Source organism: Acanthopagrus latus, chromosome 6 (assembly GCF_904848185.1).
Source record: "Acanthopagrus latus isolate v.2019 chromosome 6, fAcaLat1.1, whole genome shotgun sequence".
NCBI classification, from domain to species: Eukaryota; Metazoa; Chordata; class Actinopteri; order Spariformes; family Sparidae; genus Acanthopagrus; species Acanthopagrus latus.
The window spans coordinates 4670166-4686426 of record NC_051044.1 but is presented as its reverse complement, the minus strand read 5'-3'; the positions used below and the strand labels follow the sequence as shown (position 1 = coordinate 4686426).

The following is a 16261-nucleotide window of genomic DNA, read 5'->3' as shown; positions in this document are numbered from 1 at the left end:
TCACGTTGTGGAATAAAAATCCATCGGGTCAGAGAAACACTGATAAATACACAGGTGACAGGAGCAAGCCACTGAACAGACAGGTGACCTTCAGCTTTTACTTGTGCAACAACAGATTATTATTATTATTATTATTATTATTATTATTATTATTATTAAGGCTGATTTACTGAATACATTTCATTCACACGTCGTCTCGCCGTCTGTTTCTTCGTACAGCACGTTTACATTAAATCCGTGTGTGAAGTTACAGTTTCGCTGTGTGTCAAACTCGATATGCAACATGTTTTTATTTTTGTATTTACATTTGTTTTTTGTTTTTTTAATGTAACTTTTGTCATGAGATGATTCCAAAGCCAGGGACTGAACGTGTTTTACTTCCGAGTGATGAGTGATGAAGTTCAGGGGACGAATCTCTCTGATTTAGAAACGACTCGCAGGAAAACGTCTCTTCGTGTTTCCTCGACTGACGAACGTCTTTGAGAGGAAAGTCGCCAGAATAAAATGTTAGAGTTTCATCCCAAGTTTCGGACAGTATTTTAAGCCAAAACCTGATATTTGACCGAGCGGTTTGTGTGCCAACATTTGTTCTGGTGATTGTGTCGTTTAACCAGCGGCGGGTCAGAGAGGTGAGCGAGGGTCTGCAGGATGTTCAGGTTTGGTGAGCCAAAGTTTCTCTGTGGAGTTCATGCCCTCGTCTACAGGGTCCGTCCACATGGAGACGCTTCTGTGTTTTGTCCGATCGTCCACATGGATCCTATAAACACGCTTTTATGAAACCTGGTCTCAGGGTGGAAAAATTCAGAAACGGCGCCCTCGGGTTCTCGTTTGGACAGCGAATCAGCCATCGCCCCTCCCCTCGACCTCGAGCCTTCGACCTTTTAACCCTGCGACGTTTCATAACAACAACAACAACAACAACAATGGAGGACTACATGCTTGTGTTGGTGCCCCGTCTGGGTAAAAACAGCTCTGAATGACGCACACTGTGCTGCTGAATGTAAACAGAAACTCTGTTCGAGAGAAAACTCCACAGGAATCTTTCTAATCTCATCGTTCCTGAGATCACGTGTGGAATCTGTTGTTGTCACCACTTTGTTTTAGATGTAAAAGCTCAAATTTCACCTGCATCAGAACTTTTGTGACGCTGATCAAGATTCTGACCGCGAGACGTCACGTCACCAAACGTAAGCAAGACAGTCGCTGATTAAAATTTCATGAACCTCTACAAACAAATGATTCCTGTCTCAGACAGAAGCTGACGTCATCCTGGACTGGCAAACGCACCGCGGAGAACTTTGACTCACTGGTCGCCGCACAAGAAACTTCTGGCTCATAATAAAAATTGTTAATTTTGTGTTTCCAGTAAACATCGTTGTGTTGCACAGTGTGTTCAGGTCGCACAGGCTGATTGGAAGCATAATAATAATAATAATAATAATAATAATAATAATAATAATGATAATAATAAAACAAACAAAAACGAAGATTTGGTCTCTGATTTCAAAACTGACGTCAGCCGACCGACAGTCCAGCGCGTGTCGTGGTGAGCCGTGCGTCCTCGTCCTCAGGGGTCGCCGCTCTGCCCGCCGCCGTCTGTCGTTCCGTTCAGCGAGTGGCCGCCGTTGTCGTTGGCGAGCAGCCGTAGTCGTTTTCTCTCCCTCTTCCTTCCAAGTCCTCCTTTTTTAATCTTTCTTCTTTCTGGCGGACAAAAAAACAAAGTGAAAACAGTGAGTAGTACAAATATTTGTGTTTCGTTCGGCAGATTATCGTTATTTAGGTTTTTTTTTTTTTGAACAAACATCTGTATTTGGTTTCGGCTGCGTAACTCGCACGCTTTGTTCTATCGGCTGTAAACGAGCTCACCTCGTGTGTACATGCGGTCTAATCACAGAAATGCTGCTGTCGCCCTCTTTTAGCTTCATTTCCACATGAATGAGCCTGACGCAGGGACACACTTTGATCCATCAATGGATCGGTTTTGGTTTCTGCTCTTTCATTGATGATAAAATCGCTGCAGATGTTTTAGACACAATAGAAAGATAAACGCATCTCCGTCGGTGGTGGAACTGATTCAGATCCTGGAAAAGATCCAAGATCCGAGAAAAGTCTCGCGTTACAAACTGCACGATGTACGAAGTCTCTCTATCAGCTGTTTGTCGACAGATGCAGATCCTGAACGTCTGGAGGAATAAACACCCGGAGCCGCTTCAGATTCTGTTGTGACCCGGAGCTGTTTACAAACGGGACGACAGCTCAGAGATTAAAAGTAACCCTGATCCGAGGAGGTGATCTCCATTGTCAGGTGTTCATGTTTTAACTTTACTTCATGAACGTTACGTTATGGAGAGGAGACAGAGAACCAGAGTCTCTGCTGAGTGCTGAGTTCAGTCAGAGGTTCAGCTGACTCTCCTCACAGGGGATGAACGGACATTAAACATCCTGCACTGCTGATGAAAATGTCTCCGACGCCACTCGTCTCAAATGTTCAGGTAAGAAACATTTTACCGTCTCATTTTCAGACTCTCTCTGGGACGTTTAAACGCACCGTAACCTTCAGTCAAGTTTCTCTGATCCTAACACTGTTGAAACAACAGTTATCTTGAATATCTGTATGTCATGATATCGCTGTCTTGAAGTAATATAACGTGAGTATTATCAACAGAATCTACTTTAACATTTAAATAAATAGTCTGATTTAATGAGCAAGCGAGTCAAAAGACACGCTGAACGTAGTCTGAATGTAATTCCGTCTCACTGAATCCCCTGAAGTCTCATAAAATTGTCTCGAGTTGTTCTAAAAGAACCAGAACCAGTCGGACAGACAGCTGGTCGGCACCTTACGTACGTACGTTTGCATACGGCGACTGAAAACATTCTTCATGCGCTGCAAATGTTGTTCAGGTGTCTGAGCCTCAGATTCTGGTCCAGGATAATTACTGTGAAGTTCTGCGTGGAGCGCAGGACTGATGGTTCTGGATCCGTTGCTGTGTCCAGATCTGACGAGTGTCAGTGAAGTATTCACGGTGATCTACTGCTGCTTTCAGGGGAATTTTGGCCACAAGTGTAGAGAAAAAGAATGAAAAAAAGGCTTTTAAAGTGTCTTCAGCAGAGATGTGATGTGTGTGAACACACGGATACATCAAAATTTATGTCGTCCGAAAAGCCCGAGCGCTTTGGATCCGAGCTTCAGTGAATAAATGTTCCGATATCTCAGAAAACGTCATGACATATCAGGTTATTATCTGTATATCTCATATAGCTGTCTGGGGCTGTTAAAGCTGAGTTTAACTTGGATAGAAAATGTGGTTTTGATGTTGAGTGTCAGTATTTTTGGCTTTAAAAGTGGAATAATTTTCAGTAATTTACAGCGCTGAGGCTGATTTAAAGGTCGGTTTGGACATCAGAGAGTAAAAAACAAAAGCAGGCGGGAAAGAAAGAAGAAAAGAGGCCGAACTCAAAATACAGAAATCACCTTTTTCTGGTTCGCGTGTGAATGTAAACGACTTGAGGAACGTGACAAAGAGCTCGAGACTTCAACGTGGCCTCCAAATTCTCTGTTTACCAGTGTTGTTGCAAGATGAACGGTCTTGACTTTAAATATCGTGGCTGATCGGTATGTTTATCTACGTTTCAGCTTCTTTCACATCTTGAAGCTGCTGTAGCTGTTGTTTTCTTATTAAGATATGTGTTATAACAGCTAGTGTGTTTGGTCAGGAAGACATTTTCTGGTGTCCCCGCCCACTTTTCTCCAATTCTCCTGACGGTGACGGCTGATGCCACCAAAACACACAAAACAAAAACACTTGAAGGAAAGAAAAAAAATGGTGTGGTGACGAACAGAGGAGAGAAGACGTTTGGACGTTCTTTGCCACTTTCTGAACCTCGATTTCCATCATCCAGTTTCCTCAAGCCTCGAGTGACAAACCGTCTTGTGTCCCTTTCTGTCTTTTTCACCCGACCGTCACATTCATCATCAACAGACAGACGCCTGCGTTTGTCAGGGAAAATGATCAACAGTCATTCAGAACGAAAATAATCCAAAATGTTACAGAGAATTTCCATGGAGTGTGACCTCACTCTCTGCTCCCACATGAGCCTGGTGATGAGAAGTTTCCTGCTGTGTTTAATGAACACAGTGAATTTCTTAAAGTAACAAATGACTCAATGAAAGATTGAATGAAAGATTTACGTTGGCCTCCTCTCCGCTGGCCGTCTCCTCGCCTCGCTCCGTCCAAAACATTTGGACGCCGCGCTGCGCGTTATTACCGAGACGCTGCTTTTAATCTGGCGTGCACGTCACCTTGTGTCCGTGGGCGGCTCCGCGGTACGTTGGTGCACATCGCCGCCCACAAACCGACACGGAACCCTCTCGGTCCGGGTTAGCCGGCGGCGTCGACAGTGAAAACTTAACACCACGCTGGAGGTCGGACGCAGATCACGTTTGAATAACACGGGGTTGTTTATCTCTGGCGTCAGAGGCCGGAGTGATGAGAGGACGGCTCGGCTCTGTGTTTCCATCAGACCTCCTCTCTCCTCCCTCAGTTACAGGAAGGCCGTAATGCCCACAACGCTGTCATCTGCCCTTCATTAGCGGAGGGCTCGTCTTCACAGATTGGCTTCTCTTTCGAATCCCCTCCTGTCTCTTCTCCTCATCCTGTTCTTCAAATCTCGTCCTCCCTCCCTCCTCCCAGCTGCGATGCTCTTCCTTCATCCCCTCCTCTCCTCTGCCATCCCAGCATTCCTGTAATCTGTCCTTCATTAGTGATGCTGTCACAACGGCTCTGACTTTGGCCTCCGTGCAGATATATTAAGAATTGAGACAGGCTGTCCTGAAATGCCTCTCCCGTGTTTTCACTGCCTTTATGTTTGCTTTTCCTCAGATATATTCTGTAAGAGCACAAGCGTCTGCGCATTCACACAGATGTGACCCGAGTCATTTGGTCTGAATCTCAGCCGGTCCAAAGTCCAAGATCGAGTTCTGTCACCGACATCCCCGACCGCAAGACACCACAGTCTCTCCTGCAGTGTCTGGTCTTTGTGAGGTACAAGCAGCTGTCTGTTCAAGATGCTATTGATTAATTTATCCAACCTGTTATTGATCACTCCACCTCCCTTCTTCAGCTACTTTCACGTCACAGCACCTGTGATGGTGCTGCTGGAGTCGCTGTTGCTAACGCTAGCATGCTAACATTAGTGCAGTACAGCATGCCGGGAGGAAACTGTACAAATGTACAAAAACATCCACAAACTGGTAAATATCAAGACTGCTGACGTGACTGTAACCTTGTGAGCGACTGTCAGAAAGAGTTCGGACCTGACAAACATTTTCAAATCCTTTATTCACAAGATGCTTTTATCCTGCATCTTCCTACAGGCTCTGTGGATGTATTAGTTTTAAAAAAAAATGTCAGTAGTCGAGTCTCCAGTCACTCACTTTCTGTCAAGTCAAGTTGCAAGTCGTCAAAGAAACGGTGACTTGAGTCACCTGCTGGCACGTTTCTGTCACTTTGACGTTTCCTTTGGCTTTGAGTGCATTCGCAGCATTTCTTGATATTTGAGTTGTCAAAGAATAACAGCTGGCTGTGTTTGCTGACATCAGCACACCCACAGCAGCGACGGCATCATTCAGTCGTGACGTTAAAGTTCGTCTCTGTGATCATCAGACACGCTGCTGCCTGCAGGTCCTGTAGATTCCAGCGCTGCTTCGTTTATCTCGGATCTTTTAACTATTTTAAGTCTCTCGCTCGTGTCTGAAGTCGACTGACCCGAGAAGGTTTTAACTCTTCGACCGTCGGAGGCCGAATCGGGATTGTGAAGCCTGATGTGCTGAGATGAGTCGAGGCTGCTTGTTGGAGTCTGTGACTTGAGCTGCACGTTACAGAGAAAAACTACAAAATCCTCATCGAATTTACTTTTTATGCTTTCATGATAATAACTGCTGTGAAAATAGATTATTTTGCTCTGGAGGAAAAAGTCTGAAGCCTTTTAATATTTTGATATTATTTATCTTCATTTTACAGTAAGAGCTTACATTAGAATATGACTGACAGAATAATAAAATAGTCGAGATCTTTTCAAATAAGAAAGCGTCCTTGGACTCAGGGATGAGCAGGCGACTGTGACTCTGACTTTCTAGTCTTGTCTTTTTTAAATATCTCATGTTGTAGCTCACTTTTCTATTCATTAAACTTGTTTTTAATATATTTTAATATTTTAATGCCCCTAAAAAACACTTTGAGTTGCCTTGCGTCTGAATTGTACTGTACAACTCTGGTCTTTAATTCTAGAGTTTGTCTGATGAAACATGTTAGACTTTTGATAACCTGTAAAGTCAAGACAAGACAAAAATCTCTTTTTATTTTAGTCCACAGAACAACGAACGAATGGCGCGAATCGAGAACGAACATGCCGCACTCGGACGATTAGGCTGCGAAATACGTCTCGTTTCAGTCGCACACAGACTCAACAAAGTATTTACAGACTCGGTTATATGAAACACATGCATGTCTGTATTAAAACAGGCATGTTGGTGTTGACGGGTTCTTAAAAGAACAACAATAAACACTTCACTTCAGGGGGTAACCGCTAAAATAAATATATTACTGTAACTGTAACGCCGGTCACGTCCCTCCTCTGACGTGAGCGTCACAAAACCTGATTCAGTCACCAGGAGTTTGTCAAAAGATACGAGACCTTTACATGCAGCGGCGCTCCACCTCTTCAGTCCTCCGCCTGCTGCAGAACGGACTCTCACAATCACACACACACACACACACACACACACACACACAGGAGTGGAGACAGTGAACCAGATGGTTGGAGCTGGTGTGTCACGACAGCGAACCATCCCTCAGCCATCTTAACTGAATCAAGCGGTGCGCTGGAAAACTGCCGTGCTCATCACATAGCGGGCTAACCGCAGGCTCACAAATGTATACTCACTCATCGTGCATGCACACACACACACACACACACACACACACACACACACACACACACACACGGGTAAATGCCGTCCTTGTGGCGGTCCTATTGAATTCCATTCGTCCTCTCAAACCCGGACAGTAAATGTGCGACCACATCAGAAACTCTTCATGGATGGAGGATTGTCCTGATGGTCAACTTACTGTTAAACACTGAGAGCAGACGCCAAACTCTCACATGTGTCTCCATGTGTACTGCAGACCTGGACGCACTAACAGAAAACACTCTCAGCTTCACACTGAGGAAATAAAATCCCAAATTGTTGGCAGCTTTTGGTTGTTTTTTTTTTGTAGCTTTACAATGAAGAGAATCTCCTCGGTGAACATTTTCATACGTCCTGAGCAGAGTGCTCGATCCCGATGTAACTCGGTGACTTTCGCTTGTTTTTCAGCGGTAAATCTTACAGTTTTCCAACCGCTGCTGTTTATCCAGAACTCTCTGAGTTTCCCAACGATAGCTGCCATGATTTAAACAGAAAACAGCAGGACTGGAGGCAAAGTGGTGCATCAATTCAATCTCATTTGTGATCGCTCGTTTCTCATGTAACCACACGGGTCTCCGTGTCTGCAGCCGCTGAACATGTTCAGCGTGAGCTTTTCACGTATCAGTGGAGGTAACACACGTCTCTCCTGAAGGAGGACTACTGAGCCAATCACATGTGGTGACTTGGGATACTCGAGATTGGAAAGAAGAGATGAGGTGAGACGAGTCAGTTGCGTCTGTTTTGAGCTGAGGTGAACACAAACAGAAGGAAAACCATCACACAGGTCGACCGCGAGGACACGATATTAACGTTTCCTCTCAGGGTGCGACCGGCAGCGAAGGAGGACGTGAGCGGAAGAAGTGTGAAGAGCAACAAAACCCTCGTATAGAGGAGGTCGGGTCGAACAAACAGGACGGTCAGTAGTGAAGCTACGTCACCACGTACACGACATAACCACAGTTAATTATTCAAACCCAAACCAAGTAGCTCCAGCACCCAAACCCAAACCAGGGTGCGACCATACGACACAGGTCTGGTCCGCTGTCGCTGGTACACTGCGACACTCATCTTGTTTTGGGAGTCACTGATACAAAATAAGAGACACAGATGAAGTAAGTGAAGTTACAGCGAGAAGATTCAGGGGTTGCAGGAATGAATCAGCACAAAATGATGTTCGATGATGAGGAATGACTTTCTCACCAGGTCTGGAAACGAGACGCTGGAATATGAACGCTCGCATGTTGAGAAAAACCTCCAAAGTGTTTCCACGAGAAGGCCTCGAAAGCAGCGGTGAAAGCAGGTAAATCAAATTCAGATTTATATCATTGTGTTTGTGTAAAAGGGCTAGTTCACTAAAAACCCACCGCTGTCGTCCTCTTGACTCCTCGCTGACTCCTTACACAACACTGTACCGTCGGGAGCTCACGCTGGGAAAACAGCACAGTACATCAGCAGAACGGATGATAAATCCTCATGAAGGTGTAAGCATCACGGAGGCATGTGGGCCAACACACACACACACACACACACACACACACACACACACACACATCCTGGGAATACTGAAACTGACTGTGGCTTCACACACAAACACAAGCGAACACACAACACAGCAGAGCAGCTGAACGACTACACTAACTACTTTTCCAGGTTTGGATCCAGACTGGAAATATCATGATGTAACAGCTCCTTCTGTTCAAGCTGAATTTCTGATATCTTATCTGGACCCTAACCTGCCGATAATCCCCTCAGATTACGGGCATTTAATATCGTGCTGTGTTTGATCGTATCTCCCTCCGGCCCGGGTCGTCCGATCTATAGAGGCGGAGGGCGAAGAACAGAGCTGATGAGGTTCTGGAGCACATGGCAGAAATTATTACTGACAAAACTACTTATTCAGCTTTGTGTTTGATAGATACGAAGAGCAGAACGTTTTGATAACTCAGATGTTATTCTGCGATATCGTAAATCTGTTAATACTGGAAAACATCCTGATGAAGCGCAGCTGTGTCGCTATCGTTCGTTTTAGACTGTGGGACGCTGTGGAAGACGTGCATGATGGGAACGCAACATTAACACACGACTCAGCTCACGCACACAACCATGGAGCTGAGCTTTGACCTCCATCAAGGAGCTAAAGGCTCAAAGCACCACAGCAGGTGCAGCAGGTCTCTGTAATTACAGTGAAAGTTACACCTGTCCTCCTTTTATGAGTCACACTGTTTGTGTCAAGTCCACACGTACATCGGTAGTCTTGAAAAACTAGAGTTGAAATTAAAACGATCTCCGTCCAGACGAATGTTTATGCACAGTTTCAGAGAATACTGTGAATTATTTTGACTTTTACTTACACTTCACTTGCTTACTTGTTTACTTATAGTTTCTTTCACATATGTTACAGGTGTCAGTACCAAGAAAACAGATCATTTTTCCTAAAAAAAAAAAAAAAAGGGACGTAAATGATCGCACAGTGAAACGTGACAGCTCTTCACAGAATCCTCCTGGAAAACGCAGCGTCTGATTTCCATCGATCTCCATTTGTGTCTCTCTAAAAACTGACAATATGACATCCATTCCCAAAACTCATACACTCCACAGAATCACATCTCGCTAATGACGTTACATTCGCTGATAAGACGGATGGATGTTGGCGTCGTCTTTTCTACGTGACTGCTCGTCAAGACGTAAACACTAAAAATTGAGTTTCTGAATATCTTCACAGTGGAAGGAGTTTTCCAAAAAGGTCTGTTTACATGTGCACCAAACACTGCGATGCATCGAAAAGGAGGAAGTTAGGAAATCCCCTGTTCGCGTGGACATCGTGACACATGACGCACGCAGATACCAGCTGAAGATGGTGTCGTGCAGAGAGATTCTCCGAGGCCTGCGAGTCGAACAATGAGCACTGAAGCAGAACGACGGGGCATCTTTGAACACTCAGAATCTTATGAAAAGTGAATACAAGCAGGACCCGCGGAGCACACTCGATCTCGACATTCTAGATGATCCGATAAAAAGCTTTATAGAAGTTCACTGAAATGGACCGAGTCCAGCCAAATCGAATCAGTCACACCGACACGAAAACCTCATGGAATCGCTGGAATCCACCAAGAAACAGACGTCCCTGCACACAACACAGAGAGGAGTCGAGCAGGAAAATCTCATTACAATCTTTCACTTCGGCCTCGAAAACACATTACGGACGTTCGAGGAGTGAAACTGAGGAAAAAAAAAGAGATGGATGTGTGCGGCGGGCTCCTTGTTCTCTAATGAATACCTGTTGTCCAGGGTTTAAGTTGCCCCCGAGGCTACGTCTGCACCGGGGCCGCTGTGCGTTAACTTAATGCACATGATACTCGGGGAAAATGTACTTTAGCTGGCTGCCTGTGTTGTGTTACAGTGTGAGCTCTACTCAGATCCATGTGCAGCTGGAGGAGAAGGCCGCTGAGTTTCTCCTCCACACAGACTGAATATTAAAGTGTCCGAGGCGATGGAATCTACAGTAACTCTTTCTCTCTGTCAGCCGGGATTTCTCTGACCGGTCGGCGGATCGACGATCGTTCCCCGCGCTGTGATCCGCTCTCACATAACAATAAAGAATGATTTTTCCTTAGTTCTCAACCAATGTGACAGACATATTGAGCTGTCACCGGACGTGCCTCATCGCTCCCCCAAAGCCTGCACACTTTGAGTTTCAAGTTTTGAAAGTGCGTCTGGAGAACTTGGATAAAAGTGTCTAAAGCACCTGCATGATTCAGGGATCGGCGGGAGTGTTTATCGGTCCGGTGCAGCGCTGTGCATCCTGGTTGCTGTTTGAGCAACCACAGGCCTTTATTTCTGTTTTCTCTGATCATGTAGCACCAATTTAAAAACACATTTGTGCCTTTCTTCTGCAGCATCAGCCCAGTTTTACGTGGGGTAAATCCTCCCAGAAGTGAAATAGTGTGCCGGGGATGGAAAGCAGTTCTCTAAGATAAGAAGCATTTAAGAGCTTTGAAACATCAGCATAATAGTTTAAAGTTCCTTTGCCTGAGAGCACACTGTAAGTTACCAAGTTAATGTATTTGGTGGTAGGAATGCTCCTGCTAATCCCGCTGTCTCGGCCCGACCAGATGTGTAAGGACTTTTCTCTTTCAAGGAGACACTTTTCATTATGGTCCGTCTTCTGTCATGAGTGATGTGGTTAGGTCACTTGTTCCCACTCATCTGGTCAAGTGTGGATAAAACAAATCTAAGAGGAACTTCATATTGTACAAACAGAGCACAGAGTGTTCTGAACTGGCGTGCGGGAGATCTATAAATGACCCTCCTGGCTAACAGTGGAGGCTGAAGTCTTCTGGTATTGATGCAAACTGTCATGTGGAAAGGTATTCAAACCACTTTGTGGAAGCTAATGAGGCTCCGCTAAAGAACAGAGACATTCCCCCTCCTGCATTAATCCTACATTTGACTGCACGATAAGTATGAAGAGAATTATGCTTTTTAAAGCTTATTAGTTTCACATGTTGGCTTTATTTGACAGTATAGCGGGATGGATAATTTGGGGTTTGAACTCAACACGGCGGTCACAGCGGCTGAAGTCACGTATGCACCACCAGGTCGCCTCGGGCTGCTGCTCGAGTTTGTTCTTTTACACCTAAATGAGCTGATTTTTGTTGTGTTGCTATGAGTGCAAGACCAGAAAATGAGCTCATATCCCCCCCCCTGAAAAAAAAAAAAAAGATCTGGATATTATCACTGTGTGTCCCTCCACAAATACCCCCGATAAAGTCACACATGGTCTGTGTTCGTCTGTAATGGAGCCGCTCCAGGGAGTGTCGCTTGTTAACATCACAGAGAGAGAGAGAGAGAAAAAAAATGCTTCTCTTGTATTTCCAGCTGTGGCAACACTCATGTAAACAAGTCGTAGAAGATGTATGCACGATGACAGCGACGGCTCACCGTAGCAGGCCATAACAACAAATGGAACCAATCATTTAATATTAAATAGTCCCAATTCTTCTGTCTTTTAGTGAGTACGATGATTTTCTGAATCATTTTTTAAAGCCGTTCAGGAGTTTATTCCGCTCTATAGTATCTTCTGAGAGCGTAGTTTTTGTCTCCCTGCGTCATGTTTAATGTCTTGTCACGCGGCCAAACGTGCTGTCGTAGCCAGAAGGTCGTCCTTCTTTAGCTACCAGCTGTAATGGAAGCTGTTAATCCTCAGAAGGAGGCTTTTTAGTCCAGTGTTCGCCAGAATCAACAGGCAGGTGCAGCAGCAGCAGCAGCAGCAGATGAGTCACTCTGGGTGTGTTACAGCAGTGTTTTTGTTTTTGGCTTGTGACCCATTAAAACTGAGTAAAGTCGGCTCATGATCCCTGCAGCGCCCGTTTGCCAGTTCAACCAGTAATGATTTTCCCCTGTTCTTCAGTTCCTGGAGGCCTGAGGACACGCAGATATCCATAAAATCACAAAAAAAAAGATAACAGTAAGATCTGAGGAAACAATTCTGTGCAGGAAAAAATATGATTTAGTGGTTTCTTATTGATCAGTCCTCAGATTGACTTTGGGACTCCCACAGAGGGACCGGACTCCAGAATGTAACACAGTAACTCAACACGTTACAGTTTCCTAAATTCAGTTACATTTCTACAGTATATACATTACAATTACTAATAAAATGATGTTGTTACTTGTGACAACAGATAGAAGAAACATCGTCACAGCTGCTTATTTGTAATCAGTTCAACCAAACAGTGATTTTTTTTTTCTTTTGTTTGTGCCAAAATGTTTTTGTGACATTTATGATGATTGGGCTGAATTCAGCCCAGCGAGGTCGTGTGGTGCGCCTGTCGAGAGGCTCTGCAGAGAGCTCTGTCCTGTGCTGACTCTGAAGGAGGATCAGATGATTTGATTCCTCCTGAGTCTCAGTTAACCACTGCTGTAGTGAAAACCCTGTTAAATAAGCTCATTTTGTCCACTATAAAGCCATGGTTTGCTGAGCGAGTGTTCGGCCAGTGAAATGAAGTTCATGTAACATTTAATGGGAGAGATCAAGTTTGCAGACCGCTAGTTTATGTATTTTTAGCAGCCTCAGAAATGACCGCATGATAACAATACACTGCAGTATACGCCTCCAACAAGAAACCGTCATCAAAAAGCCACAAATGATGCTCAGAACAGCACCAAACTTCAGCAACAGTACAAATCGCAGCACCTAGTTTGAGGCATCAAACCCCCGCTGGGTTAGCTGGATTGCTATTGTAAAGAGAACACAACTCATCACTCTCCTGCAGCAGCTAGCTCGTTGTGGGGAAGCACTGACGAGTCGATTACCGAGTGCAGCAGAATTCCGTAGCTCAAGGATGAAAATGTATGATTATCACTCCATGGAAGTGCAATCAAAGTTCATATGTGTCCTGCCTACCAGTTTATAACAGTTATCATTGAGAGTGGACAGGGAAAATAATGGAATTGAGCGTTTCTAACTGCACTCGGTAATCGACTCGTCAGGGCTTCCCCACAACAGGAAGCAGGAGAGTTGTGAGTTGTGTTCATTTTACAATAGCAATCCAGCAAAGATAGCAGACGTTTGATGCCTCAAACTATGTGCTGCAACTCTGTACTGTTGCTGAAGTTTGGTGCTGTTCTGAGCATTAATTGTGGTTTTTTGACAGCTGTGTCTTGCTGGAGGCGTAAACTAAAATTCAGCCTAAACAAACGTAAAGTTTCAACGCTAAGTTTTAACTTCTCTGTGGTTTTGTAGAAAGACTCTTGATGTGCTGCTTGCTAGGACTGGGCCTGATATGTTGGCATATGACTTTAACTGGCAGCAGCTGTTTCTAAACATTTTGAAGTCACCTGTCGGGTCCCGTCCTGTTGGACTGAGCACACTCTCTGAACGCCTGAGTGTTCCCAGTGCACAGCCTGCTCTGTGTTTTATTTTCAGCCTCACATCGTGTTCTGAGCTTGTTTTTGGCTAACTAGCCGTAGCGTGCGGAGCTGCGTGCGCTGTGGGACTGTACCAAAGCCTGTGCTTGATTTTTTATTACATTCAGTGCATTAAAACACCGAAGTACAGCTGCAGCGCTCTCTGTCCCGAGAGGAATCACTTGTACGAATTAAGCGTCCCTTTTTTGTTTTTTCCAGCTTTCAGAGGAAGAGAGTAATGACCAGGCAACGAGCCACGAGGGACTTCAGGTTTGTATTGTGACTTCCATCCATTCATTTCTACTTTGCTGAATTAAAAACAATGCGCTGCAGCTCTGGTGGAATAATAATGAAGGATGGACGTTTGACAGGCGAGCTGAGCCACAGTTGTTTTAGCTTGTTGTAACGTAGATGCGAGACAGATGCAGGCTGCTGGACTTCGACCACTGTTTCCCTCCAGTTTACATTTGTGTTGCTCTGCATCATAAAACACCGGCTATGCAGCTCCTTCTAGTTTTATAGATGGGGAAATGCATTATGTCCTAAATAAGAGCTGCACCGCTGCGCTCTTTCTTTAAACAGAGGGGCGAATAAATCAGGAGATTATCACCACCATAAATACAACTAATAAGCTTTCACACTAACGCCAAACATGTGTCTGCTGCCACAAAAGACATTTTTCCTTAGACAGAAAGGCTGATTTATATATAATTACACAGTTTGTGATTTGTTATTTTTCTCCCAGTTATGCTGGCAGAATTTACAGCCAAGTTATTTGTGGTGGACAAAGAGTCTTCGAGCTCTTATCATCTGTTTCGATTATACTGTTTATGAGCTGAAAAACTACAGTAACTACAGAGAGCCAGACACAAAAATACCTTTCTTCGACTTATAAAGTCGTACAGTAGGAGTTGTGTTTGAATCCCGGGCAATTAAGATACTCCCAGCATCCACACCTCTGCAGGTACAGAGGCGTCAAACACTTTGAGTCTATCCCGCGTCATCCTGGTTGTTATCTGATATATTTGATGTGTCATCAGCGACTTTCTGGTGTGAAGTGAGTGTAGCTGTCATCATGACCAACTTCAAGTAAAGTCAGATGTCCTCAGACAAACTAACATCTAGCTGACGCCTGGTCTCTGGTGATTCAGACGGTCGAAATGCTGTAAAATCAAGTCCTCCAGCTGACAGCTTTCATTCTTCAACAATGTTTTCTTTCCTTTTCAAGAAAAAGAAAGAAAGCAGAGACTTGAAACGTGTTCTCGTTTGTTTGTCACTGGCTTAATCAGGCACATGGAGGGAGATTGTTGCGGACGTGACTGTCATTAGATTTTACGTTTTTTTTCCCTCGGACAGACGACTTTTTACGGCCATTTTTATTTAGATTTGAACCCGCACCCACACTGGAGACTAGAATAGCTCCTGAATAAGTCAGTTTTGAAGTTGATCCTGCCAGCTACCTCTGCTCCAGGAGTGTGTACAGACTTCCCTTGTTAGATCCAGGAGCTAAACCAATAATATCACCACAAAACGACGGTGTTGAGATTTCTTTTACCGCAATATTGCTGCATCTCTGGTGTTAAGTGTAAATGACGCTGCGGTCGATTGCCTTCAATTTTCCAATCCATCAGTATGATGGACAGCCTTCAAAATGATCCGTCATTGTTAAAAAAAAAATTCTCAATGGCGCCGAATGGTACTCTAAACCCAGATGTAGAGGAGCACTTAAATCAGAAGAGGAAGAAGATCTTAACTGAACGATTTACCAAATAAACAAACTCTCTGTGTTTCCATGACTGAATGAACTTAATAAAACCAACCGACAAGACGAGAACAACTCAGTCTCACACTGTTTTATTCTGTTCATACGTGGCAGATATCTAGTTTATTCTGTTATGGAGAGAAAATGTATATTTCTGAGTTTGTGTCATTACATAATATTGTAACTATATAAAATTCTGCATTTGAATTTCTTCTCCAAATTCACAGAGTGCCCCTTTAACTATGCTTCTCTAGCCTCTCTAGACCTGGACGCAGATCTCTGCAGCGGGTGAGGACTCCACCTGCATCCACCAGATCTTCACCTCTGAACTGACTGGGACCAGAACTCTGTCAGCTGGACCGCTACATCTTCAAAAAATTACCGTCGATATGACAATGTGGAAACAACTGGAAATGTGTTTGTGTGGCCGAGACGTTGCCTGGCAGCAGAACGTCTTCACCGTCTGTGTCAGATGTTGCTACACTGCCAAGAAAACAAGCACCGAACTCGTCTGTTGACTCGGGACAGTCTGGGGGAAGAGACAGAGGGGAAAAGGCAGAAGAGGAAGAGCGGATGGGAGACGTGACCGCGTCCTTCATCCTCATCTGAAAACAATAAGA

General features: G+C 44.5%; 1 protein-coding gene and 1 long non-coding RNA gene across 2 annotated transcripts in view; one reads left to right on the top strand and one right to left on the bottom strand.

Moving 5' to 3' along the window:
* Positions 1-515: 515 nt before the first annotated feature.
* The window catches only part of rspo4 (R-spondin 4), a 35014-nt gene continuing 19268 nt past the window's right edge, over positions 516-16261 (bottom strand). The window contains exon 5 of the mRNA XM_037099904.1: positions 516-1701. Coding sequence (XP_036955799.1) covers positions 1568-1701 — 134 coding nt within the window. The 3' untranslated portion in view covers positions 516-1567. The remainder of the gene's footprint in view (positions 1702-16261) is intronic.
* On the top strand, positions 1873-15999 carry LOC119020535. The gene is made up of 4 exons (XR_005075362.1): positions 1873-2492; positions 8174-8270; positions 14099-14149; positions 15869-15999. It is a non-coding gene; the product is annotated as an uncharacterized LOC119020535 (long non-coding RNA).